This window comes from Brachyistius frenatus, unplaced genomic scaffold (genome assembly GCF_029030835.1).
Source record: "Brachyistius frenatus isolate BFR_SWC_R1_liver_20210118 unplaced genomic scaffold, ASM2903083v1 Contig_29, whole genome shotgun sequence".
In the NCBI taxonomy this organism is placed as follows: domain Eukaryota; kingdom Metazoa; phylum Chordata; class Actinopteri; family Embiotocidae; genus Brachyistius; species Brachyistius frenatus.
In genome coordinates, this window is record NW_027210628.1 from 3,001,607 (window position 1) to 3,026,022 (window position 24,416).

At 42.0% G+C, this 24,416-nt stretch overlaps 5 protein-coding genes and 1 long non-coding RNA gene across 9 annotated transcripts; 2 read left to right on the forward strand and 4 right to left on the reverse strand.

Annotated features, from left to right (window-relative positions):
- Nucleotides 1-586: 586 nt before the first annotated feature.
- LOC138621261 (nucleotide sugar transporter SLC35D2-like) lies at nucleotides 587-7,984 on the reverse strand. Its single transcript, XM_069699177.1, has 12 exons — nucleotides 7,826-7,984; nucleotides 7,509-7,542; nucleotides 7,295-7,381; nucleotides 6,756-6,823; nucleotides 6,567-6,638; nucleotides 6,332-6,400; nucleotides 5,988-6,090; nucleotides 5,196-5,288; nucleotides 4,490-4,557; nucleotides 4,182-4,260; nucleotides 4,000-4,082; nucleotides 587-2,840 (listed from the first exon to the last, which is right to left on the reverse strand). The coding sequence occupies exons 1-12, from the start codon at nucleotides 7,933-7,935 to the stop codon at nucleotides 2,735-2,737; spliced, it is 972 nt and encodes a 323-aa protein (XP_069555278.1). The 5' UTR covers nucleotides 7,936-7,984; the 3' UTR covers nucleotides 587-2,734.
- A 120-nt stretch (nucleotides 7,985-8,104) lies between these two features.
- Nucleotides 8,105-12,178, forward strand: aqp12 (aquaporin 12). The gene is made up of 4 exons (XM_069699180.1): nucleotides 8,105-8,168; nucleotides 10,900-11,545; nucleotides 11,793-11,909; nucleotides 11,997-12,178. The coding sequence occupies exons 2-4, from the start codon at nucleotides 10,951-10,953 to the stop codon at nucleotides 12,119-12,121; spliced, it is 837 nt and encodes a 278-aa protein (XP_069555281.1). The 5' UTR covers nucleotides 8,105-8,168; nucleotides 10,900-10,950; the 3' UTR covers nucleotides 12,122-12,178.
- Nucleotides 12,167-13,854, reverse strand: rpp21 (ribonuclease P 21 subunit). Its single transcript, XM_069699181.1, has 5 exons — nucleotides 13,704-13,854; nucleotides 13,474-13,574; nucleotides 12,991-13,073; nucleotides 12,715-12,858; nucleotides 12,167-12,609 (listed from the first exon to the last, which is right to left on the reverse strand). Exons 1-5 carry the CDS (start codon nucleotides 13,749-13,751, stop codon nucleotides 12,512-12,514), a joined length of 474 nt encoding a protein of 157 aa, XP_069555282.1. The 5' UTR covers nucleotides 13,752-13,854; the 3' UTR covers nucleotides 12,167-12,511.
- A 311-nt stretch (nucleotides 13,855-14,165) lies between these two features.
- Nucleotides 14,166-21,080, reverse strand: pak2b (p21 protein (Cdc42/Rac)-activated kinase 2b). Of its 3 annotated transcripts, none has more exons than XM_069699182.1 (15): nucleotides 20,991-21,080; nucleotides 19,618-19,982; nucleotides 19,400-19,506; nucleotides 19,156-19,306; nucleotides 18,939-18,970; nucleotides 18,725-18,835; nucleotides 18,494-18,626; nucleotides 18,318-18,381; nucleotides 17,718-17,766; nucleotides 17,155-17,267; nucleotides 16,902-17,019; nucleotides 16,675-16,774; nucleotides 16,374-16,570; nucleotides 15,426-15,563; nucleotides 14,166-15,294 (listed from the first exon to the last, which is right to left on the reverse strand). In XM_069699182.1, the coding sequence occupies exons 2-15, from the start codon at nucleotides 19,946-19,948 to the stop codon at nucleotides 15,208-15,210; spliced, it is 1,731 nt and encodes a 576-aa protein (XP_069555283.1). In that variant the 5' UTR covers nucleotides 19,949-19,982; nucleotides 20,991-21,080; the 3' UTR covers nucleotides 14,166-15,207. The 3 variants fall into 3 exon arrangements, with proteins under 3 accessions (XP_069555283.1, XP_069555284.1, XP_069555285.1); XM_069699183.1 differs by lacking the exon at nucleotides 20,991-21,080 and adding an exon at nucleotides 20,593-20,759; XM_069699184.1 differs by lacking the exon at nucleotides 20,991-21,080 and having other exon boundaries at nucleotides 19,618-19,832; nucleotides 19,922-19,942.
- LOC138621269 (uncharacterized) lies at nucleotides 21,062-22,474 on the forward strand. Its single transcript, XR_011310928.1, has 3 exons — nucleotides 21,062-21,150; nucleotides 21,236-21,329; nucleotides 22,403-22,474. It is a non-coding gene; the product is annotated as an uncharacterized lncRNA (long non-coding RNA).
- pigx (phosphatidylinositol glycan anchor biosynthesis, class X) lies at nucleotides 21,758-24,288 on the reverse strand. Of its 2 annotated transcripts, none has more exons than XM_069699189.1 (6): nucleotides 24,162-24,288; nucleotides 23,619-23,706; nucleotides 23,391-23,526; nucleotides 23,037-23,250; nucleotides 22,609-22,709; nucleotides 21,758-22,516 (listed from the first exon to the last, which is right to left on the reverse strand). In XM_069699189.1, the coding sequence occupies exons 1-6, from the start codon at nucleotides 24,223-24,225 to the stop codon at nucleotides 22,379-22,381; spliced, it is 741 nt and encodes a 246-aa protein (XP_069555290.1). In that variant the 5' UTR covers nucleotides 24,226-24,288; the 3' UTR covers nucleotides 21,758-22,378. The 2 variants fall into 2 exon arrangements, with proteins under 2 accessions (XP_069555290.1, XP_069555289.1); XM_069699188.1 differs by having other exon boundaries at nucleotides 21,758-22,519.
- Between the last annotated feature and the right edge of the window lie 128 nt (nucleotides 24,289-24,416).

Sequence of the window (24,416 nt, forward strand, 5' to 3'; positions counted from 1 at the left end):
TGAATTGCTGTTTCACATTTGAGCAGAATGGATCTGCTCAATATTGTTTTTAGTTGTCTTTTTACACACGGATATTTTATGAAACCCTTTCCTATCATGACTGCCTCAGTGACACCGTTTGATCAATGTAATTCTCCTTTCCTTTGGTGTCCGTCTGTCGATCTATAACGTGTCAGTTCAAACCAGGACCTCCATAATAAGTCAAGACTTATGAAGTTTTATGCTTTCTATGTGCCCGTTTATGGCAAAAACAAGGCAAAATTAACAAGTGGCAGTTTTAAACTGTGCATATAGTATTTCTGTAATACTGCTTATAAGCTCAGCCAGTTTATATTGATATTAAATCTGAATGCAAGTCAGGTGACTTGTGAGTAAACACAAAAGCTGTGATTGGATGCACATTTATTTATGGGTGCTAATGCCAGTTTCTTGTTCAGCTTGAGATAACAGGTTAAGGGCATAACTGTTAGATGGACATGTTTATTATGTAATTTAAGCCCGGTGTGGTCAGAGCCAATCATGAGCTGTTAACATCAGAGGGTTTGTGTCAAAGATGTTTCTACACGTGTGATCTTTTTTTTATATATATATTAAAACATGTTTTCTATCAGTTCCATGCTTCAGCTTCCCTTTTTTTATTGAATTCAGATTCAACTTGTGTTACACCGTTTTGTCTCTGCATCATTAAAAAGGAAACTGACTGAGGCTGAATTAACTCGGTGTCATGGAGGATGTTGCATATTTTGAGTGAACAGTGAATAATTGTAGCCTTGTGCGTTACTGATGTGCGCTTGCAGAGAGACTCGGCTCACACTCCTGGACGCATGCCAGTACCGAGAGATCAATAAGAAGACGTCATTAAGTTGTATGACAGAATGGATTTGACCATCAAGTTCCTGGTCTTCTGCGACTCCCAGTGGTGAATTAAGAAAAAAAAAGAAAAAGATTGGCAGCTCAAGCCTTGAAACACCAAGAATTAATGAGCTGAAAACTGAACTGCATTTGTCATTAAGAATTTGTACACATAATAGATTTGTATGCTTCAAAGGGGAGTTATACAATTTTTATCAGGTGTGCAGCTTGAAAATCAAACTGTTTTTTTTTTTACAGATTTGACAGAAGGGGGAACTGTTGTCCTACTGCAGCTTAATGATCAGCTGCAAACAAACAGCCTCCGTTATAGAGCCGAGCGGAAGAAACCATCATTTAGTAGTATCAGAATGTCTTCAAAAAAATGGATAATAATGAAATATTTACTAATTTAAAAAAGACTCGTACTGTAGCACAAGAAAAATCTGGGATGAGTAATATCAGAACAGCTATCTCTTCTTTGATGGTAAACACTACATCATGTACAACATAAATATTCTGTTAGATGCCAAAATGACTTGATCACAACCTGATCAACAAATACATCATGTCAAGAGGTTTATTTTAATGGAAAAATACATCACCGTGTTTCAGCTACAAATCCATGATTACTGTGTTTGAGATGAGATCAGCATTAACAATTCACAAGCTGCTCCACCTACAAAATGAATTAGTCTATAAAAGTAATAAATATAAAAGGATGTAGATACAAAAATGTTTCAAAAAAAAAAAGTCAACACTCGTACCCGATTATTAAGCATTTAAATAACCAAGTTCCTTTTGTAATACTTGAAAAAAAACAACTAAAAATTACATTTCAGGAAAGTACGTTAATCTCAACAACGGATGTAACAGGAGGGGAGGCAATTTGTCTGCACTGCTTTACAGGTGCTACCCCAGTTAAAAGTGCGATAAACAAACAAAACAAACAAAAACCAAATGGATCCTCTTGTTCAAATAACAAACCATAAGTACTGTTTGTTAATTCTGCATAGAGAGAACCAGTTACAGCTTCGAGGAGTTCACAACAAACATTCTGTAATACTGAGGGAGCAAAATGTAAACCGTCACCTTATAGTTATCCCCCCCCCCCAAAAAAAAAAAAAAAAAAAAAGGAGGCAGCAACATAATTTAAAGCCACAATCCTTGATGGGACCTGACAGCCCACTGCCCATCCACTTTGGTTGTTTGAAGGTTTGATCACTGTCGTTACCGTCCGTCTGCAACAAGCTTATAACAGTGTTTGCGCAAAATAAATCAAAAGAAATGTACGAGGATAAAGACTGAACCAACAGAAAATGACAGTGTCAGTGCATTTCACTGTGCTCAGAAGGCATCTGAAGTTACATTCCTTGTAAACAGCAAAACAGAAAAGGCAATAGAATGAAGGATTGTGCCTTTAAAATAACCATTACTTAATATTCTTAGCATTCATACACACTCATGTTTAAAACAGTGGATGAATCCAGCTGTTTGAGAAACATTACGTCATCCCAACACTTGACTTTAAATGTTCCGTTTGTCTAAATATTAAGAAATGTTTTCATATAAATAGTATTGGTTCCCTTGTTCTCAATACTCGCACGAAAAGTATCAAAATAAGATTTTTTGTTTTGTTTTAAAAAGAAAATACCGTCTAAAAGTCAACCTACAGTCCCTCTGGAGGGTTTCGTAACCATGGCAGCAGCAGGAGAGGCACGGTGACGGCATGGCTCCATTTCCACAAAAACACACAAAGGAAGTGTCCTGGAATACCGTTCCCACCAATCCCGTGCCTTTGCTGCTTAAATACTCCATAAATAAAAGTCGTAATAAAAAATAGAGTTCGTCAGCATAAAAAATAAAATAAAATCCAGTGTGTCTGTCATACAACCACCTTGCCCTTGATGTCCAGCTTGGTGTTTTCAGTCGCTTTGTTGGACTGCTCCTCTGTCAGAGTGATATACGAGTACACCAGGCTGCCAGCGATACTGCAGTGAAACAGAGAGACAGTGTTACAGTTAACAAACAGATGAAGACGACAAATGAACGTGTATTTACAGCAAAAAAAAACTCAACAATCAGGTGGTCGGGTTCACGATCAGGAGCTGAGGAAAGGTGAACATGTTACAGCTCCTCACAGGTCAAAAGAAAAAAAAAACGGGTCATATTCCCCCCAACAAGATCCAGCGTGCACCTCCACATTCCTGCAGCGCAGTGACACATTCACGTCAGCAATAATATCAGCGGCAGCACCGACTTTCTCCCACCAGATGCAAATCAGATACGATCAAACAGTTACCGTCAGCTGCTGTTCCCAGTGACACACCAGAGCAATTATCAAGCTAATACCCGACATGGTTTATCTTAATGAACTGAATTATAAATGAGTTATGTGTGAGGCTTTTACATCAAGACTTTTCATGGAAAGGAAACTGTTTGGAAACTTCTACAGTGCAGCTGAAAATGCTGGGAATGTTGTTTGTTTCTCAAGAATTTGGTCTTAAACCTAAACATAATCAATGATAAGTTGGACCCAGTAGAAGTGCGACCAAAGTTATTAGAATTCACCATGAACTAAGCTTCATAGCTATCCATCCAATATGGCGGCAACTAGACCATCGAAGTCAGTCTGACTCGTCCTCGGAGCACCGGAAATATTAGTAAAACATTTTATGGAAATCAATTTGGGGTGGAGGGAAGAACCTAGTACTGTGATATTTTGTGTGACAATCTTCTATCAATACAAATACACCAAGTAATGATAGCTTATAAATAAACTGACCAGGTGCTCGCATCATTCATGACTGTTGGTCGGTGTGTTTACGTGACCGTCCCACTTTGCAGCAATAAAAATGACTGATGTTGACAAAGATTTCCTTTGGTGACATCATTTGCTGTTGAAGAGGGTAATAAATCCCAACACGACGATACTTAGGTCACGATAGGATAGTATTGTGATCTTAAAACAATTTGCAATATGCCGAGTATCATGATAATATCCTGCGATGGGGCCACCACTGATTCCCACTCCTAAAACCAAACCGACGTGCTTTATGTCCCTAAACGCCGAAGGTCTGCCCCGAACCGTCGTTGAAAGTCTTTGAGGTTCGAGTGCACATTAGACAAAATAACTTTGTGATTTCATACCTGATGTTTAAACCTATGAAGTTAGTCCAAGAGAAAATGTAGTCCCCACTGAACACCATCCCGATGTATGTCACCAGCACATTCTGCGAAACATTAAAAAAAAAAAAAAAAAATCTGAATGTAGCCAACAGTTTAGTGTCGCAGCGTATTTAACTGTGACTTCACAACACAGTGCAGCTCACCTTGATGCATCCCACGATCGTAGTAGTTAATGCCGAGTTGTATTGTGTACAGAGCACAGTGGAATACATCAGAACAAACCTACAACAACAGCAAACAATAAAAACAACAGTTCGGAGATATTTGTTCAAGCATGAAATAAGATTTCACAATCTTAAAGCAACATTGCAAACAAAGGATCTTTGTGAGCTTTACACTCAGCGGTGGCCTCGAATCTACATTTCATTACTAATACCACAGGCATTTGGCAATAAAGCACATGTGCCACGCAAAACAGTCTATACACGCCCGGTTTAGGCCTGTGACTCACCCCATGATGCAGGAGAGGATGAACTGGGAAAGGAAAAACGCATCTGACCAACCATCATACTCCACGGCCTGACGGGAGAAGCACGGCATAAGAAACACGCACACACACATGAAAAGCACACAGAATGACGCCAGCGAGGCAGCAACTTCGTATTACAAATCACTCGTTTCGCAAGAAATGTAAAATCACTGCGTATGGATGAATCCGGTCTGACATTCAGTGGAAGAAGTGATGACGTAAGGTGGCCGAGAACTGAGGAGTTCGAAGGAGTCGGTGACGAGGCGAGCGACACCGTGTGCAAACTTGAAAATCCAACACAGACTCTCCACGGGCTTCAGAAAGGTAGCAGTCTGTATCTCTACTGTGGTTCTTCAAGTCGAGGGAAGTTGCTGTAATAACTCCCCGATGTGCATAATGGCATCTTTGTGCCTTTCTGGCTGCTGGGCCCCAGCTGGGCAAACCAGAAGGTCCCTGCCAACACTGACCAAAGACGGCTCATATTTACAGCACACGCCCAGGCTTACACGTGCTCTATGTGCTCTCACTTAAACTTGGGACGAAGCCCTGCAATAACTTAGCGGAGCCAAGGCCATAAACTCACGACGAGCCTTTGATTTGATGGTTGAGCTACTGTGAAGAACAGCTGTGAATGAAAAGAGGTTTGAATGAAGCTTATCAACAACAACAGAAGAGCGCAGCTGCTCACCTTCTGCACATCTCCAGTCAGGTGAGCCAATACCAGAGTGGGAATGATCATGAAAAATGCGTTATAATACAGTACTCCATATTTTCCTAACTCCTGGGGAAAAAAAAAAAGAAAGAAGAGCAGAAAAAGAGATGAGAAAGGAAGCAACAGAAACACAAAAACAGAAGCCGAGCCTGAACAGAGAGAGTTATTCACAAGCATTTCAGTGCATTCCTCACTAACTAGCATACAGATGTCTCGCACGGCCGACTCGCTGCACCAACTGGAAGCTCTCGTTTGCATTTGTGTGGTTCTGTTTGACACGACTTCATCTTTCACCGTTGTCCGTCTCTCACACACACACACACACTCACCAGTCAGTCTCGCTGTAGCAGATGGTGCTCTACAGACATCACAGACTAAATCTGGATCCAGTTCTGCTTTTGCTGTAACGCGAGAGCTCAGTAGTCTGCTCATGTGACAAAAAAAGAAACGACAAGCCTTTTCCGACTCGACACTCCGACCGTTTTTAATCTGACAGTTAAAATGCAAGAAAATGGTCTAAAATAATTAGTAAAGTAGCACAGGGGTATTTTTGAATCCCCTGGAGTCTCAGACTTTTAAACACTGATAATTAAATCAACTTAGTGGGGAGTGAAAAGAACTGACTCGAGGTATTTGTGCACACTGAGTTCTTTAAGCCAGACGCTGAAGGACAGTTTGGGTTCTTTACATTCACCAACATCAGCTCAATGCCAAAAACAGCTCCTTCCCAACAATGGTCACTATTCATCAGATGGTGCTGCCACATACCTTCGCATCCAATTTTTGTTTCACGTAGGCTCCGTTGGCTGCAGTCAGCACGTCGTTCAGCAGGATGAACACGTAGCCTTGCAAGTCAAAGGACAAGTCGGCGCTACGAACAGAGATGAGAGAAAGCAATGGAAAGGGATCAGAAAGTAAATAAGTCTTCCGTCGCTGGCTATTTGCTGTGTTTCGGCAGTGCTCCTTGAACTACAGATGTCCAACGTGTGTTTAATGACTCTGAAATGTGGACGTATATCAGGACAAGGCCACCCTTTGTAGTGAAGGTGACTCAGGTCTGTTTAACAGCCGGGACACCTGGACGCGGGACACCTGGACGCAGCGCAACTTACCTGGCGGCTATAAACGCCCCAAGGATCATAGTAAATACTGTCAACTGGACTGGCCTGGAGAATTTCTTCCTGTCACGATTAAAAGACAAGCAGAGCAATGAAATTCGATCAGACTGCTTTCAGCTGCAAATAAAAGCCACCATCGCCGTACAAAGAGAAAGGCCGGGCCTCCCACTGAACCAGGAGGTCACTAAATGAACAAGAAAAGTGGGTTATCCCTTGTGTGTCGTCTTACTTGAGCAGAAATCCCTCAGCCAGCATAGTGAATAAGATAGAGAACCTCCTGAGGACAGTGAACATTGGCAGGCTGGTGGAGGAGGACAAAGACACAAATTTAGGTCAATGATTAAACAATTTTTTTTTTAACAGTCCAGTAAATCCAACTTCCCTGAACCATCTAGTTTGTTCAGAGTTGACGACTTACTTCAGCCTTTTAGTTCCAAACAGACCAGTGATTTGATTTCCCACGTAAAGGAGAGGTAGAGGAAACGTCTAGGAAACAAGGAATACACAGGAAGTTTTGCTGAGAAAGAGCAGCACTATCATTGCTAATACAATTACAGGGTTAACTCATGAAACGTAACAGGCGGCATTCATTGAAAATCTATTTTAAAGCAAAAGTACTAAAGAAAGATGCTCGTTTATGGCGTGGTAAACTTAACATTAGGGTTTCTGAATGGACCCCCTTAAAAATGTCTCATTTTGTCTCCATCGACGGTCCACAATCAAATAAAAGATGCTCTGTTTATTATAATGGAGGACTAAAAGCAACCAGGACATTTTCTTATTCCAGAAGCTGGAATCACTCAAAACAATCTACTGATCATAATTTCCTGTCGATCAACTAATTGCTTAATTGGTAGCAGCTCTGCTGGATGTAATTGGGAGTGTTTGTCCTGCAAAACAAGACATGCGGAGAGTTTCCCCACTCCAAAACCGCGGAGGGTTAAGTTTGAGGCTCACCTTGCGAGGTATGCTCTCATCAAAGTCAGGGAAGCTGATCACCCTCGCAGCCTTGCCCACCCACAGCACAACCACCGTGGCCAACATCTGCACACACGGTCAACATGAAATCAAGTCAGCTTTGAACCATATTGGGTGTGTGGCAAAACAAAAACAAAAATTAAGGACAAAAAAAACAACAAGTGTGGGTGGAGGAGGGGGACATTCAACTTACTTGTCCTATTCCGACACATATTGAAGACGGAAACCTGAGACAGAAGAGGACAGTCCCCAGTTAACGTCGACAATAGTTAGTAAACAACGACAAAACACTGGAAGGATTAAATGTAGCTCCATGAAAATGCTCCAGAAAGGAGAGCTTTCCTGTCTCCCGTCTGGACCGCAAGTTGGTTCCAAAGTTGCCGCGGAGCCAACGAGCTCCGCGGCGTCGGCTCCGTTATCCAGCCGACACGCAACTTCCAGCGGCTACGTTAGCCAACATGGCAGCTTTTCAAACGGTTCACCGTCAACGGGAACCAGCGGGGCCGTTACCTGTAGTTCGTGAGGACGCTTTTGTTCACCACGACGATCAGGAACGAGCTCAGACCGTAAAATCCGGCGGCAAACAGCTTCACGAACAGTGTCAGAGGTTTGTCCGCCATCCCCGACGAGCTCTCATTCCTCTCTGACTGTCGCTTCTTCCTCTGCCATCTCTTCACTGGTTCCCCCCCCCCCTCCCCCCCCTCACCCCCCTCACCCCCTCCTCCTCCCCGCCCCCCGACGCCGTGCGCGCGCACACCCTCACAACACGTGCACGTCGACGTTTCACAACTTCCGGCTCGAAGCCTTGAACGTCGGAGAGCGTTCAACACGGTCCCTCGGTTTAACGTCAGAAGTGAGGTTTTGTACCAACCTGGCACTGCTATTTTTTATTTTATTATTTTTTTTTAGTAGTCGGTTGAAAACTTAAAGCAGCTGCGGGACGGAGATGTCTGTTCCGCAACTTTACTATCACCCCATAGATATATCTGGCAGCATGGCACTTCCTGGTTTTTAACCTGACGTGATTCATTTAATCCAATCATAAATTATGAATTCGTTGATTACATTAAATTGGGGTTATCGCTACAGTTTGGGAGCCATAAGTAACCGGTACACTTAATATATATTTTATATTTTTTTTACTGCTATTTTATTGCTTTTCTATTGTTCTATTATTATTTTATTGCTTCTGTATGCTGCTGCAGCGAGAGAAAAAAAAAAGTCCCCTCGGGGATTAATAAAGTAACTACCTAACCTAACCTAACCTAACATTTAATGTTGTGAGACAGTACACGTGTTGCTGTTGTCTAGATGTTGTCTAACATGGTCTAATCTGTGACCTTCTGCTAAGAGTACCACTGCTTAGATGGTAAACATCTTAAATATTTCACCACAAGGCCACAATAAAACAGAAAGAGACAGAGACGTAATTCTTACAGCTTCGACCCATAAATCAGCTCCTGATTTTGTATCTTTGCTTTATTTTGAGAGCATAACAAGAACGATATTTACTACAAGTAGTTTGGTACGGAGCCCCGTTTGTACCATTTGTTTTTGAGTTTATATTATTGTTTTTTAATTTTTTTATTTCAATGGTAGGTTTTTCTTCATCCTGTAAAATTACATCTCTTCAATAAACTGCAATGAAAAGGAAAAAGTCTGGTTCTCCTTTCATGGTATGCTTAACAATGTAAACCCTACCTGTGACGTAAATGGTAAATGCAAACTGTAACAGTGGATTACTGTTACAGATTGATTGTAATTTTTGAAGTGTGAAATGGCAACACATTTTGATTTGTTATAATAAGCGCTGACACATTTTAAACATGAACTGAGACATGACACTAGATCATGTGACCCTGCGAATCAGTGAAGCGGATCATGATATATAAACTTTTTGTATTTGTAGAGTCCCCCAGGGTCACAATATCTTGAGACGGCTCAACAAAGCTTGGATCAAGCATCCAAATATGTGTACAAATTTTGATTATATTTGGTTTAGGTTATTTTGATTTATGAGCATTTATGTCAAATTGAAGTTTAAGCCAAAAGTTTAAAAAAAAAGAAAAAAAGTATAATTAATCAATGGATTGATATATCAAAATTATTTTAATAACTTTAGATCAGGAAGGTCCAAAGATTATCCTGCCAAAGTTTTGGGACGTTTTTTTCCCCTGAGATTTGGGAGCAATTTCCAACCTACATGCCAAATTTGGTGCGTTTTCACCATAGTGGGTTTTTGCTGCACAATCAGTGTTAGCGTATAAAAATAAGCGGAAGAGGAAAAATAATAACGGGAACAAAGACAAGAGGGCTCCGTGCAGCTATGCTGCTTGGACCCCTAAATATGGGAGAGAGAAGGCATGAAGTTAGTGGCATTGAAATGCATGGAGAGTGGAGAAGAGCTCAGTGCATCATGACGGGTCCCCCAGCCACCCAGGCTTCGAACAACATAACTGAGGGTTGACTCAAGGTCATCTGAACCAGCCCTAACTATTAAGCTTTATCAAATAGAAACGTTTTAAGTCCAATCTTAAAATTTAAGAATGTGTTTGGCTCCTGAACCCCAACTGGGAGCTGGTTCCACCGGAGAGGAGCCTGAAAGCTAAAGGCTCTACCTCCCATTCTACTTTTGGAAACTCTGGGAACCACGAGCTGGCCTGCATCTGAGAGCAAAGTGCTCAGTTCGGATGATATGGTCCTATCAGATCACTGAGATATGATGGAGCTCGGCCAATAAGAGCTTTTTTTAAAATTATTTATTTAATGGGAAGCCAATGAAGAGGAATTAATGTAGGAGAAAAATGATCTCTTTTGTCAAATCCTGTCAAAACTCTCACTGTAGCATTTTGCTTAAAGAGAGTAACACAAACTAAGATGGTGGACACAGTCAGCGTTACCTGCTAAGCATCAGCATGTTACAACTGTCATTTTGAGTGTGTTAGCATGCTGATGTCAGTACTTAGATGGAAGCACCATTGTGTTTTTGCCAAGACTCACAGAACCTCGAACATGGTCGTAGATCCTTAATTATATTCACACACATGAAGAGGAAATTTAATTGGTCTTCAGCGATGGAATCAAGTCCGGAGGGCTTAGTGACACTGTAAAAACGTTTTAGGCCAATTCATCACCTACACTTATTTTGTGGAAACTGACTTGTATGCTAGGCTTCACAGTAGTTTATGTCCTTTAGTGTTGCCTTTTTATAAAACGATTTCCCTTTGAGTTCCAAGTATGGAGTAAAATTTACTCAATTATTTTAAACACTAACTTGCACCCCTGCTGCGTACTGAATTTAGATACACGAGATGTATAGTTGTCATTTTAGAAAATGTTATCTCAGGCAAAACACCAGAAATTCAGCCATTTAGTAATAAGAAAACTATTTACAGTATGTGTTTTCCTTAGAGAAGAAGTCATAATTTAAATAAATACAACTATAAGTGACCACTGAATGAAGGCCACCTCCTTGACCTGACCTTCCAGAGGCCCGTGTATATTTTGGCAGGTGGTTGTGGGATAAAAACGTGACGTGTTTCTGATAAGAAGTGTGACTGTGTATGTGCCACGTTGTCAAACAGAGCCCAGTTGGTGAGTCGACCCCTCATTAAAGAGGACATCTGATCTGAATCATGTCTGGACTGAACGCATCTCTCGGATACGTCCTGGCTGTTGTGATTTTTGCCGCCTCGGTTCAGAGACTCGTTAAAAAATGGCCGAGGTTCATCTTCATTTCGGAGCTTGCCTCCTCCTTCATGCTGGTGGCGTGCCGGCTGGAGGTGCAGACCATTGTGGAGGTGGGTGAGTGGGCCGGGGGCTTGGGTCCTGATGTGACCGTTACCATGATGTTTGTGGTGCTGCTGATTCACGGTGTGGTCTGTGGGGGGGCGTTGGGGAACCCCAGCCTGGTCATCCAGACGTTCCTGCAGCTGGAGGCCGGCACCTTGTCCGCACTGCTTGCTGTGGCAGCCCAGTTCGTCGGGGCTCACCTCGGTCTCCTTGCAGCTGTATACTACTGGAGCCTGGAGCTGACGGACATGCACATGATCAAAAACCTGATGGCCAGAGAGTGCAGCACATCCCTGCTGGTCTCTGTGCTTCATGGCTTTTTCACCGAGAGCGTCTGTGCACTCATCTTCCACCTCATTCACTTGAGCCTGAGACGCAGATCTGCTCTGATCCGGGTGCCGCTGATCGCTGTGCTCCTCACGTTCCTGTCACATACAGGTAAGTAGGTGAACTGGCCCTTTCTTTGTCATCCCTGCATTTAAAAAGCATTTAGTTGTGCATTTCATCTGCTTCTTCACAGACACCACACAAAGGATCCGTTATTTCCAAAGATTCTTTAAATGTGCTTCGATACGTTTTTTTCATATAAAAGATGAAACGTTTTAGGATTTAATGTGTGCTTCCACTTTCTTCAAAAAGTATGTAACTAAAAGCACAAACTCCACCTGTCATTTCTCTTGTCCAGCTCGAGGCTACACCTCAGCTTACGTAAATCCAGCGTTGTCGTACGGAATCACCTTCTACTGTACTGGGTTCACCTTCCTAGAGTATGCAGTGGTCTACTGGCTCGGCCCTCTCACTGGTAAACTACATTGAATGAATTATATGATCATGTGCTGTCAGTTCTTTAACAGTCAAAAGTGTTAACAGTGCATGTCTGATTTTCTAGGCATGATTCTGGCTCTTCTCTTGTACATGGGCCGTATTCCGAAGATTTTTGCCAAGAATCTGCTGTATTTCCAGAGGACCCGCTTCAGAGTGCCGAAAGGAGACAAAGCAGAGAAGAAAATGTGAACGATCCCCCCCCACCCCCCCAAGAATCAACTTGACAACCGATGCTCAATGGTCAAGATATGTTTACTTCAATTTAGCAGCCTGTGTGGGAAATTAATACCAAAAAGTCTATCATATAATTCCATTCTTTTCCCTAGTTTTTAATAAAACCATGACTGAAGTTTTCCCTTTGGAACAAACCCACCATGTCCAAAGTGTAAGGAAACATGTAGTGGCCCTCTAGTGGGGACACTGTTACTCACAGCAATAGCTGTAGATAGAAAAGGCCCAAAATTTTGAGATTTACAGAATATAAATTTTCATCTAAATAATACTAATTAAAAAAAAAAAAAAACGTCCTCCGTCGATGGACTTTGTAACACAAGGAGGTGAAGAGGGGAACTGCTGCTGCTATGTGCTGGCAGCCCTCTGAGCAGCACTAGCTTTGGAAGATTGTGACTTGTCAGGCTTTGTGTCTTTTGGCTTGTTTTTAGCAGACGTGCCTGGATCTGTGGAAGAGAAAGTGCAGTTATTACCAGGTTTCATTTTGCAACTGAAGGGTGAAATAAAACGGTTTTTTTTGTGTTTTTTTGCAGTTTAGTTATGATTGTTACCTTGTAAACCTGGCTGCTTTTGCTGCTCCATCTGAGCCTCGGGTCGGTCGGCCCATAAACAGTAATCTGGATTATTCAGGAAGGTCTTGCTCTGGCCACAGCTGAGACACCTCATCACAGTGAAGCGAGTCCTGCCGTTTTTTCCTAATGGGGGAAAGTCAGCAAACACCACTAAACATATATACACATAAATTGACTGACTAAAACCTGCACAACATCTACTTATAGTCACTATGTGTAATGTGAGATAAGAGGGGAAATGACAAGATGGCTTACTTCTTTGTCTTGTTGTGGCAGTTACACCTGGGATGAGCAATGAGCAGCACTTCTTGCACAATGTCCTCTTTACTGATGGATCTCTGCAATAAAATGAACCCCCAAAAAGTTATTCTATCCCTCAATAAATTCCAGTTTATGGCTATCAGCCCCAAGCCCATTGGTTCCTAATAAAGATGCGAGTCTTTTAAGTCACAAATGTTTAGCTTCAGTTTAAAAAAAAAAAAAAGGCTGAGTAATTGTTTGTAACTGCTAGGCACTGTACGTGTCCATAAATATTACTCAAATAAGAGGAAAGAGTATATTTGTTGAGGACTATTTTCAACTGTGGATTAAGACACTTTCACCCCTGTTCACGACAGTAAAGAGACATAACACAAAGTCCAATAGGATGGCTTTCTCGTGTGCTTTTAATGGGTTTTGGTCAAAAAGGAGCTTTATGTCACAAATAATCTCGAGATCCTTTTAATTGACTCAACTTACTGTCTGAGAACTAAACGTTTTGCAATCGTCTTCTGTGTGAAGCAGTAGAAACGAGCCAGCTCCACGTTGACCGGATTTTGAGATAAAACACAATGTGCAGCCTGTAGAGATAAAACAACAACAACAACAACAAACAACTTGAGTGGCAGCTGCTTAGAACGCTAGCTAGCATGTTAGCCACGTGATCGCCGCCGAATTCATCGCAACAGGAACTTTAAACATGTTCAAACCTGGTAAAGATAGTTCAGTCTTTGGTGAGCTTCTTTATGGAAAGCCATTTCAAACAAAGGTCAGACAACAGAGGCTCTCAGTACGGTCCTGATATTACAGCGGCTTCACGTTGAGCAACAACTGCAGCCGGCACTCCGCCTGAAGCAACAACGATTATACTTCCGGGTCAATCCTCCAAAATAAAGGCGCACATCAAATCGACAGCGAAATTTGATCAGGAAGATACTACTTCAAAATAAAAACACTCCCGAGGTCTGTTAACTTGCATTAAACTTGCATCTGCGCTGTCGAGTTTAGTTATACAAACACAAAGTCAACAGACAATAATGAAATAACTTCATTGATTTGACTATATTTAGTAGAGAACGGATTATCCTAGTCAGACGCATAGTTTTTTGTCTGTATGCTTTAAAAAAAAAAAAAAAAGATGTTACTGCACACCAATCACTTTTACACCCAAATCACAAAAGCAAAAACAGTTGCATTTATTTGAGTGTGCTGACAAAGTTGTTAGTCGACCAGAAGAGAGAAAAAAAATACAGTTAACAAATTGTCTTTACCAGCTTTCGACAGTTAACCAGTATAACATGGTCACTTCTTTTTTTTTCTTCTTCAAACTAATTATTTAGTACACAATATACACATGGTGAAAAGCACATTTGTTTAGTCTTGAAGAACACAAAGGAGAGAGTTCAACATACAATACTCATTTTTAATAACAACAATAGAGAAGAAAGTATAAACCCTGTCAATCTAACATTTAAATTTGCCTGTAAGGTGCGCCTCTGTTATCAGGAGACTAATGATACAGGGGAAAAACTGGTACAGTAGGTTTGTCCCGTGGGCAACCGCATAACAACACAATCACAGCACATGGTCATGATGAATGCACTGAAATGTTTCCTATAAAAATCGGTACGAGAAATGTCCATAAAACATGCTTCGATGTGGAAATAGCAAGAGTGTTCATTGAATGAGACATGATATAAAGACAAGGGGGACAAACATGAAATTCAAGTATCAAAATAACTAAGACACTGACGAGCTGAAAAGGTCAATTACAAAGGTAGTAAAAATCATGGGAAAAGAGACAATGACACAATCAACAATACATTAGGCAACATTTTGCATTTGTTTAAGGCAGTTGATTAAAAAAACCTAAATAGAACTGGGCGTCTTCTTCATTCCAAGTTAAATACAAGCCTAGCCCAAACCTATCACCAGGAGATTTGATGTACAAAATTAACTATGCCTGACTCTGAAACTAAGCACTTTAGTTTGACTTGTCTTCTGACGTCTGAGTGAGAAAAGAGTTCATGTGGACAGCGGTGTGGTTGTGCTCTACATTTTTGGTCTTCTTCACAGTGAGGTCTGTCAGGACTTATAAGGCTGGTGCATCAAAGAGTGGCGAGTCACTCTCAGCCTATTGTCTGGCACAAAATCTAAATTGGTTGGCACGTATCTGTGCACAGCATGGGAAGGCAGTGGAGCTACTTCCATCAGCTAACGATTGCCCTTCATGGCCTCCTTGGCTGCCAGGATGAGAGGTGTGAGACTGGAGAGGGGCTTCGCCAGCTTCAGGAACGGGTGCTGAGCAACAGGACAGAGTAAACAAAGACAAGAGGAGGCGGGGACGAGAGTAAACGATTGAATCAAAGTGCACATTTCATTAAAACACTGGAGAGCATAATGAACTAGAGAGACAAGAAGTGGTCATTAACCTGCAGGAGCTCTTTGCCTCCGCCTCTTTTCTCGACATCCATTTCCAGGCAACGGTTGAGGAAATCTCTGAACACTGGAGACAGCTTCTCAGGATTCTGAAGCTCGGGTGTGCCGTTCGTGGCTATCAGGTATAACGCCTGTCAAAGGGGAAGAGACGAGAGGAAAAAGAACACCGAGCTGTGAAATGTAGCTTTGGGAAACAACGTTTGAATGAAGTCAAACTGGTAAAGTGACAAATCACAAAAAGTCTTTTATCAAAAGGTCAAAGTTTTTTTTTTTAAATTCACGAGTATTTTCTGACACTACATTAACACAGCTGTCATAAAGTCCTAACTAACTGTTGATTCAGGATATTCCTGTGTAGATATGCTGTTGCCATGAAAGAGGTGATGTTTGTAACATATAATGTGAAACAGATCAGGAGCAGCTCAGTTATTATAAGATGATGGGGGGCGATAATGTTCTTTATAGCAGCAAAAAAGTGTATAATTCAGTGAACGCTAAATCAGAAGACAATTAAAATATAAACTCAACTAAAGTCACACAGTAAAACGAGAAACTGAAGACAAATGTTGTTTATTAATGTCTTCAGCTCAAAATGTCAATACTTTACCGCCAGGCTGCTGCCCAGCATGTTGTCATCAGTCCTTGTGAAGAACGGGACAGATTGTGATGGGAGCTTTGAATGTTTGTCCTGCTTTAGTGTTGACTCATGAGAGCTTAAGACCTGCAGTTGTTCTATAACTGTGCCAAAGTCTAACAGGTTCAAAACATTTTCAGAAGCTGAATTACTAACCGTGTAGAAATTTGCAGTTGCATCGCTGTCCGAGATGATTTAATTGGGAAAGTTTAATGTGAAAAGAAATGCCACAAGAAGATATGAACCCACGCAGCTCCACACTTTACTGAAAGTCTGTAAACCAGGAAGTATGATGCTTTGTACTCACTCGTAGTGGGTTCTCATTCAGGTAGGGGGGCTCTCCTTCGACCATCTCGATGGCCATAATACCCAGAGACCAAATGTCCACTTTAGGCCCGTAAGCCTTTCTGGTCACGACTTCGGGAGCCATCCAGTAAGGTGTGCCTACCATGGTGCTGCGTTTGCTCTGCTCTGGAGTGATCTGGGCGCAGAAGCCAAAGTCGGCTGTCGAAGAAACACAGAAGAGTAAAAAAAACAGTTACGGTGAGAGGACGGAGGAATCCAGGTTCATCAGGCTTGACAGCTGATGACAGCAACACAGGACTTACTCAGCTTCACAGAACCGTCCATCCCCAGCAACACATTGTCACTTTTGATGTCTCTGTGGATGACCTGGTTCATGTGCAGGAAATCCAATGCTTGTAAACACTGCAGATACAGAAACAAGAAGGGGGAGAGGAGAAACCGTGGTTGACAATGGAGTTCTTTGTTTCACCTTTCACATTAGGTGGTACTGATTGGCTTCATGTGATCCCGGTAACAAAGTGTCGTGTACCTCCCGGCAGACAGCAGCTATCTGGGCCTCATCCATACAGGTCTCTGTGACCACGTCTGTCAGCGAGCCGCCAGCCAGATACTCCATCACCACAAACAGCTCCTCCCCCATCAGGAAACTGGCACACAAAGACAAAAGTCAGCTGTTTTACTAAAAAGATTTAGAATAAAACCCGTCTGTGCATTGGTGTTGGCTTTTTAAATGCATTTGACTTATCATTAAATGAGCTTTGCAGGTGTGCTTTCACTCTCACCTGTCTAAAAAGTTGACAATGTTGGGGTTCTTCAGCTCCTTCATCACTAGAATCTCATTGATGATGAGCTCCTTCTTCGGCTGCTTTTGTAGGTTGATCTGTTTAATGGCGACCTGGCAGCGTGAAATATCAGAGACTTAGGGCACAAGTGTAGGTAGAATACATGTTTATCTGCTTCCTCTTCATGCAAGACAACTATGCGACATTATGACTTGGCAGAAGGAAAACAAACAAACCCACAAGGTGTGTTTTATTGCTTGAGGGTATAATAAAACACACCTCGCTCAGTTTAGTGTACTCGGTGGTTTCACTGATGCGACCTCAGTTGCTCTGGAATGACCTGCATACTGTGACGGCTAATGTTAGCCAACTTTAAATAGCTTTTTGACAGTACTGGATCAGTTTGCTCACTTGATTACAGTTCTTTTCCTTTGCTACCGTTTCAGTATCTTTTGACAATTACCATGACTCCATAATTGGCACAATTGGTAGTTCAGCAAAAGTTACATAGTCTCACTTGCTATGTCCCTGTTTAGTCTTTTAAAGCTTTCACATGTCTTTACCTCCTGTCCTGTTGCAACATCAATGGCTGTGAATACTGTTCCTGAAGCCCTGTGAAAAGAAGGAGATGGCTTATTTACTTTGACACATATTCGAACAAACTATCAAACTAGTCTGCTAATGCACACATAAATACATTGAAACAGATGTATACAGTTCAGCTGTAACATTTTCATTTAAAAATCACTGATATTGAACAAAATGGGTCTCAAAGACGTAGCTCATCCAACAGAAGTGTGACACGCTTTACATTTTACTGACTGAGAAGCACTGGAACATCAACTACTAGAGAGACCACAGATCTGCCTCATAAAGTGGGTCCATTGTAGTCTCACTAGTCAGGTTTCCACCACAATGTATTGCAAAAAATCTGCAAAAGATAATGTGAATCTCTGCGTGTTTCAACCCACTGCTGTTATTATGCGAGTAATAGGAGTTGGTTCATGGAGCTACGCAATAAGTGACATGCTGATAATTCAGTCAGTTGCAATTATACCACTGAAGAAATAGGTAACAACAAGATGGTGAGATGACAAGAACGCCAGTCAACCCTCAAATGATGAAAAAAAACAAAACAATGTAAATGGCAAATGTTTACTCACCCCTGACCGATTTTTTCATATCTGGTGTACTTCTTCTTGGGATCCCCGATGCTGACGATGGTTCCTGCGAGCCAGAAGACAATCACGTGTGTTAAAGAAATATCCAATGGACACGACAGGATCTAAACTGCTGTGCTTTTGTGATGATAGATCCGCAAGATTGATGAATAATTTACTCAGTTTGTCCATGATCTCTTCATCTGACATCTTGCCCTTCTTCTTCTGTCTGTCTGCAGCCTTGGAAGCAGTGTCTCCATCCGTACACGTGCTTGGAGCAGGGATGGGGTCGATGACAGAGCGGGTGTATACCTGATGAAACAATAACAAACAAATACATCAATAGAGACTTTACAAAGAAGGCAAGATAATCACTGTGATGTGAAGCCAACTTTGAGCAGGTGACTTACACTCTTCGTGTGTTCTGGTCTTGGCGCCACAATAGGAGGAGGAGTTTCATCATCGTCATCATCAATGTCTTTGATGTTGGGAGATGAGGGTTCGGTGCCTTTTTTGACAGGCTAATTCAAAGTCACAGCAGAATTATACCTTTTATAAGTTACTTTTATGAGACAAAACATAGCATGAATAAAACTAGATTCACAAAAGTCTGAATATACTCACAGACTGAGGCCCCGGAGTGAACGCGTCTTTTTCTGTGAATGAAAAAAAAAACGAGAACGTTTTGAAAAAAGTAGTTTTCTTTTAGGTACCTACAGTCACATATTAAACTAGGTGTTTTCCGGGGGTTTCGTTTCAAGGCTGACACATAATTGTATTACTCACTGCGCTGCCTGGTCAATGTATAATACCATGTGGGTCATTTTAATTTGTGTCTCACCAGAGGATGAGAAGCTGAGGTACTTCTGGCGACCGTTGCCTGTGGAGTCGTAGAACTTGAGAACATCGAGCACCGCCTGCGGGTTCTTCTTCTGCTCTGACTTGGTGATGTTTGAGGTCTGGAGTAGTCGAGCCCACTGCTCTGGCATACCCTGTGTATGACAGCAGAATATGTCAAATGTTTTTATTCGATCGTTAATGGCAGGGGGTAGTGGGAAAAAGAAAAGGAGAATGACCAAACTCACCGTGAACTCCCCCGTTACAGCATCAAACCCAACGTGTATGGTGTGTTCAAAATCTGAAGGCGGCGAGATCTCTGGTCGCTCTTTGTCTCGATCTTTCTTCCTACCACCTGAAAGTAACCAAAGCTTCATTGAAATTAAACAGATTACAAACACTCAAATAGTTTTATTCTTGAAAATAAAGCGTGAGCTCTAAAATGCTGCTAAAGTCTTCGCCTCACCCTTTTCAGCCCCAGAGAAGATTGAGATGATCTTGTTGCGAGGTTTCCTCTCCTCGGGCACAGAGGGCAGCGGTTTAGAGCTGTGGTTGGCCGAGAGCGAGTCTTTGCCGGAGCCGGTGCTGAAGATGGTGCTGCTCATCCTGACCGGAGGGGCGGGGGGTTTGTCTTCGGGGTCTCCGTTGTCACACATTGCCAGGAGGTTGTTGCGAGCCTCACTGGGGTAAGCAGACAAGGGAACTTCAGCGCGGTGAGGATGGAGAGGCTGGTAAACAGTGAGGGAGGGAGGGAGGGCGGCAGCTCTCACATCAGCACGGGGCACCGGTGTGCTCATGCGCTCGCAGGGGAACGAAAGCACCGAGTGTTACCTGGAAGAAAATCAGACACTGTAAGACCACAGAAGTAATGCAGCAAATGTCAAGGTGTGGTGATAAAAACAAAAAAAAACAAAATAGAGATCTACAATAAAACAAAAAAAATGAAAGGTGCTATTGAGTGTAGGAGTTGTTTTTTTTTTTTTTTTTTTTGGGGGGGGGGGGGGTATTAGCAATAAACAACAACCCAGCTTCATACTGGTCCACACCAGTGAAAACATTGAGCAGAGATAAAAGCACAAAGTCTGACATGTTCAATCTCATCAAACCTTCTCAGCAAAAAGTGATTTTCTGCATCAAGCACTACTACACTACCACTCCTACACTCCTACACAGAGAAACGAGCAGTGAACGAGACACTCAACTCGAGCACTGAAGAAATGACTGTACCGACAAAACACATCGTGTTTCCACATCTTACGAGCAGTGAAAGCAGAGTTTGTGTCCCGTGTGTGAAAAACAAAAGAGGAGAATCAAATGCAAGTTCCTCTTCTCCCACCGCACTTGATCCGGGAATGAACCGCTGCTTCTTATTAGGGTTTAAAACGTCTGCGTGTCGATAACTCAGTGCGCTATTTATGTACTTATGTATGTATTTATTTACCATATAACGGTGTTTCTATCCTGACGTCTGTTCAAAATGCTCCTCGAAGCAGCAGCAGCAGCAACAGGGGCGGCTAGCGGGGCTAACGCTAGCATTTGAACTACTTGGCCAACAAGTGTGCTAAGCTGGAAGCTAACGTTAGCACGACAAGCGACGTAATCCTAATGGAGCTTCCAGCTAATGCTAACTAGCGTCTGACAACCGGACTCCCCCCTCCACCTCCTCCTTCTCCCTCCTCCTCCTCCCTCACCTCCTCCTCCTCCTCCTCCTCCTTCCCCGAAAAATCAACTTCGCTAACCGGCGGTTTTTCTAATCCAACTACACCGGCAGCAAAGCGGCAAACGATCCGGCACGAGTTGACTTTCCCGCGGACGGACGCGGTTAGCGGCGGAGCTCACCGGAGACCGGACGAGTCCGCCTGGAGAGGACTGAGAGGACTGTCCCGACTGTCTCGATGTCCCGACTGTCTCGACTCCCGGACGATCCTCGACGGGTTTTGGAAAAAAAAAAAAAAAACGTTTTGTAAATCCGTCAAAAAAAAGAAAGGTGCTTCCACTGGTCACGTGAGAGCCCCGGCGGTGACGGACACGTGAGTTTTCAATGTGACTCCCGATTATTTACAAAGGAGCTTTTTTTCTTTCAGTTTTCGGCCTCTCGGATGAATTCCGCTGCGGCGGAGGGGGAAGCGGAACTAGAGACCCAGCCCCGGCTGTTCACCAACATGCTGTAGATGAATGGTGAGGAGACCGTCAGCTGTCTGAGGCCAACAACAACAACAACAACAACAACAAAATAAAAATAAAAATCACTGCATCGCTTGTGACGGGTTTTGACTCGTAAAAATACTCGAGACGAAAAAAAAAAAACACATGGTAACTTCAAGAAACTGGAAGTAAGAAGTTGAATTAGGTTGAAAAGCGGTTTAGTTCAACATTTAGGCTGCAGTACACGAAGAAGAGATCACTGTTCAGCAGGTGTAATTGTGTTATGTGAACTGTAAGAAGACTGTGGGCAGGTTTCTCAGCGTGATCTGACACAGTGGTGGTTTCTCGCATGTATGGTGCCCTGGGCAAACCCTCCTCACCCCCCCTTCAAACCTCCACCCACAACCACAACCACGGACCTTGTCTGATAGTTGATCCCTCAGTCAATCATCAACTTTGATATGATATGATTTGAGATGCAGAATGTCAAAATAAAGAAGGTGTCAGTGGGTCTGGGTATCAAAGAACCAGCCCGACGTTACACTACAGTTTCATGACCCTGCTACTATACAGCAGCTGGCAATATGACCTATTTTTGGACAAAACAGTCAACACAAATCATCTTTTGCTTATCAAGACAAAGTCAACACAGAACACAAAACAGAGCAAATTCATTAGTTATTTATACAAATTTAACATGTTTTGTTAAAACATGATTGGTGGCATATACATACATTCTTGACCGAAGTGTTTTAACTGAGTTAAATAAGGAAATATCAGCTTCCCTCATGCGCTTTATTACGCTCTTACATCTGAGCGAGGATCACAGCAGGAGGTAAACTTACACAAAACTAAGAAAACGTAACGTTATGTCACAGTAACTGGGGCTTTTTCTAAGAAGGAGGTGAATGAGGTTGTCTGGATTTCTTTCTCACCTACAATAGTCCTGTTATCTGTTCACAAACTGGCATTAAAAAAATGGTATAATCGCAAAAACAAAAGCCTCTTTTCTGTTAGTTTCAGTTCAACTTTGACCACAATAATGCCAGAATTATCCTGGGGTATGTTGACCATCAGAGTGATTAAATGAGTCGATGTTTCCACAGGTATTTGGACAGCGCCACACAGCAGCTCAGTGTGACTAGAAGAGTCCCTCCGCACACAGGTGTCACCAAAGACCCGTCACCTACGGGTAACTGGAAACTGGTGGGGCCAAGCTCCTGCTGGACACAAGATTTATTTTATGAGTAAAAGAAAAAAAGGAAAAACACAGTGTCGTAAAAAGATGGACTATTTTTCTCGTGAGATCCACCTGGTGATGCTGGATTTTAACCCACAGACAAGTGCTGGAACTGTTGACAGTGCACCGGGCCTCCACGACAGCATGAGGCTCAAAGCTGTTGAGCTGTGTGCCTTAAGGGATGAAATAATTTTAGAATAAATAACATGTTTCTGACAACTAATGTAAAAGGCCTTTAAAAGTCCCAAGTTATTGTTTAGACTGTATCAGGTGTGATTATGCTGTATTCACTCAACTCATGTGGTTACAACTTTTATTAACTATAATTTAACAACACATTACAACAGCAAAACAATCATCAATGACCTCATTTCTACCGTTTCCGCTCTTGTATTCCTTCCAATCCAATACACATGCTGTGAAATCTGTTTTTATTTAATAGAGAACTATGGGTTTCATGGAGTCATAAAATAAAATAAAATATCACTTCATCCACTTACATTTTTCTATCCGCAGCAGCAACTCTGGAGGTTCAATGTCAACAGATGTAAACGTTTTCCCGACAAAAGAAGGCTCGTGGTAGCGCCCATGTACTGGAATTGTTACTTTTAGTAGTCTGTTAGCTGGTCCAACGTGGGAGGGATACACGTAGGTGACAAATCCTGAAGTCTCGTGAGCAGGCACCTCAAGGTCAATGGCTGAATCTAGTAATATCTTCAATAGGTGAATAAAGACATGAATAAATCCATATACATAATGCACATGAATTCAGTTTGTGATACTATTTCAATATTCTGCCCAGTTGCTTGGTATGAATGGAAAAAAAACAATATTTTTCATAATGTACGTCTTACCTGCCAGTCACTTTGATTGCTCAGTGATGCGAGTTGATATGGATCAACGAAGACGCCTCTGGGCCATCTATGAACCAGCAGAACTCTGATATCGCTGAGCCCATCAGGTCCGAGCTCAACAGTGGTTATCACCTCCCTAAAACACATTAGGAATCACTTACTCATTCTTCTGACAATTAGCCTGGAATAAAGTGGATCTTCCACTTTAGAAAATGAACAGTTAAATACCTGTGAAAACCTTTTTTGTTGAGCTCCACTGACACCGACGAAGATTCAATCCACTGCTTCAGCAGATCACAATCGTCCTGATTTTCTTCTGTAAAAAAGAAAAGCAAGCAACTGATCAAGATGACAAAAAAAGACTTCTATAGAGAAAACCAGCTCATTGTAATAAAATAGATATGACTAACTTTTTTTTTTTTCAAGTTACGCAATTAACCCGTATTTAAGGGGAACAACTATACACAAAGTAAAATCAAGAATGAAAAGTAAACGTCAGATTTTTGCACAATGAAATTGCTTTTACATTTCAAATTGTGTTTTCTAGTAGTTTATTTTCCATCCAAGGGGCTGTGCAGTTCTCGGTTCTTAATCAGTGTGTATTTCTTTGTGGACAGTAAGAGACACCTGCTGCATCACTAGAGACATCATCAGCTCTGTCTGCTCATTCATGCTACAACTTTTACCAAAATAAAGCTGACAGTGTTGATGACACACGAAACATGTCTGTGCTATTGGTTTTTAACGACGTCATCAAGCAATATTACTTACCTTTTTCGACCGAACAATAACATGTCGATAAAAAGGTCAACACAGAGAACAGTATATAATACATTAAAGTGTTAATGGTAAACTCTGAAACACATTTACACCCTATTCATTAAACTACTCCAGCTACAGCAACTACGTCATGCACTTGTTTGAACTGTTTACGGAAGGGGTTTTGAAGGACCCGTTTTTAATTCTAGGGAAGCTGTAGTGGTGCCTGACCGTAATTAGAAAAACACCAAAATTTGAGGTCGCCGC

Excerpts from the sequence above, each read along its gene's own strand:
- aqp12 (XM_069699180.1), top strand. The coding sequence starts at position 10,951 with ATGTCTGGACTGAACGCATCTCTCGGATACGTCCTGGCTGTTGTGATT. Across the intron at positions 11,546-11,792 it reads CACGTTCCTGTCACATACAG|CTCGAGGCTACACCTCAGCT; the intron begins GTAAGTAGGTGA and ends TCTCTTGTCCAG. Across the intron at positions 11,910-11,996 it reads CTGGCTCGGCCCTCTCACTG|GCATGATTCTGGCTCTTCTC; the intron begins GTAAACTACATT and ends CTGATTTTCTAG.
- rpp21 (XM_069699181.1), bottom strand. The coding sequence starts at position 13,751 with ATGGCTTTCCATAAAGAAGCTCACCAAAGACTGAACTATCTTTACCAG. Across the intron at positions 13,575-13,703 it reads GACTGAACTATCTTTACCAG|GCTGCACATTGTGTTTTATC; the intron begins GTTTGAACATGT and ends TTATCTCTACAG. Across the intron at positions 12,610-12,714 it reads AAAGCAGCCAGGTTTACAAG|ATCCAGGCACGTCTGCTAAA; the intron begins GTAACAATCATA and ends TCTCTTCCACAG.
- LOC138621261 (XM_069699177.1), bottom strand. The coding sequence starts at position 7,935 with ATGGCGGACAAACCTCTGACACTGTTCGTGAAGCTGTTTGCCGCCGGA. Across the intron at positions 6,639-6,755 it reads TTTGGAACTAAAAGGCTGAA|CCTGCCAATGTTCACTGTCC; the intron begins GTAAGTCGTCAA and ends CTCCTCCACCAG. Across the intron at positions 4,261-4,489 it reads ATCCTCTCCTGCATCATGGG|GTTTGTTCTGATGTATTCCA; the intron begins GTGAGTCACAGG and ends CTGTTGTTGTAG.
- pak2b (XM_069699182.1), bottom strand. The coding sequence starts at position 19,948 with ATGAGCACACCGGTGCCCCGTGCTGATGTGAGAGCTGCCGCCCTCCCT. Across the intron at positions 19,507-19,617 it reads CTTCTCTGGGGCTGAAAAGG|GTGGTAGGAAGAAAGATCGA; the intron begins GTGAGGCGAAGA and ends GGTTACTTTCAG. Across the intron at positions 19,307-19,399 it reads CTGTAACGGGGGAGTTCACG|GGTATGCCAGAGCAGTGGGC; the intron begins GTGAGTTTGGTC and ends TGTCATACACAG.
- pigx (XM_069699188.1), bottom strand. The coding sequence starts at position 24,225 with ATGTATTATATACTGTTCTCTGTGTTGACCTTTTTATCGACATGTTAT. Across the intron at positions 23,251-23,390 it reads GCAATCAAAGTGACTGGCAG|ATATTACTAGATTCAGCCAT; the intron begins GTAAGACGTACA and ends CACCTATTGAAG. Across the intron at positions 22,710-23,036 it reads GCTGCTGCGGATAGAAAAAT|GCACACAGCTCAACAGCTTT; the intron begins GTAAGTGGATGA and ends TCATCCCTTAAG.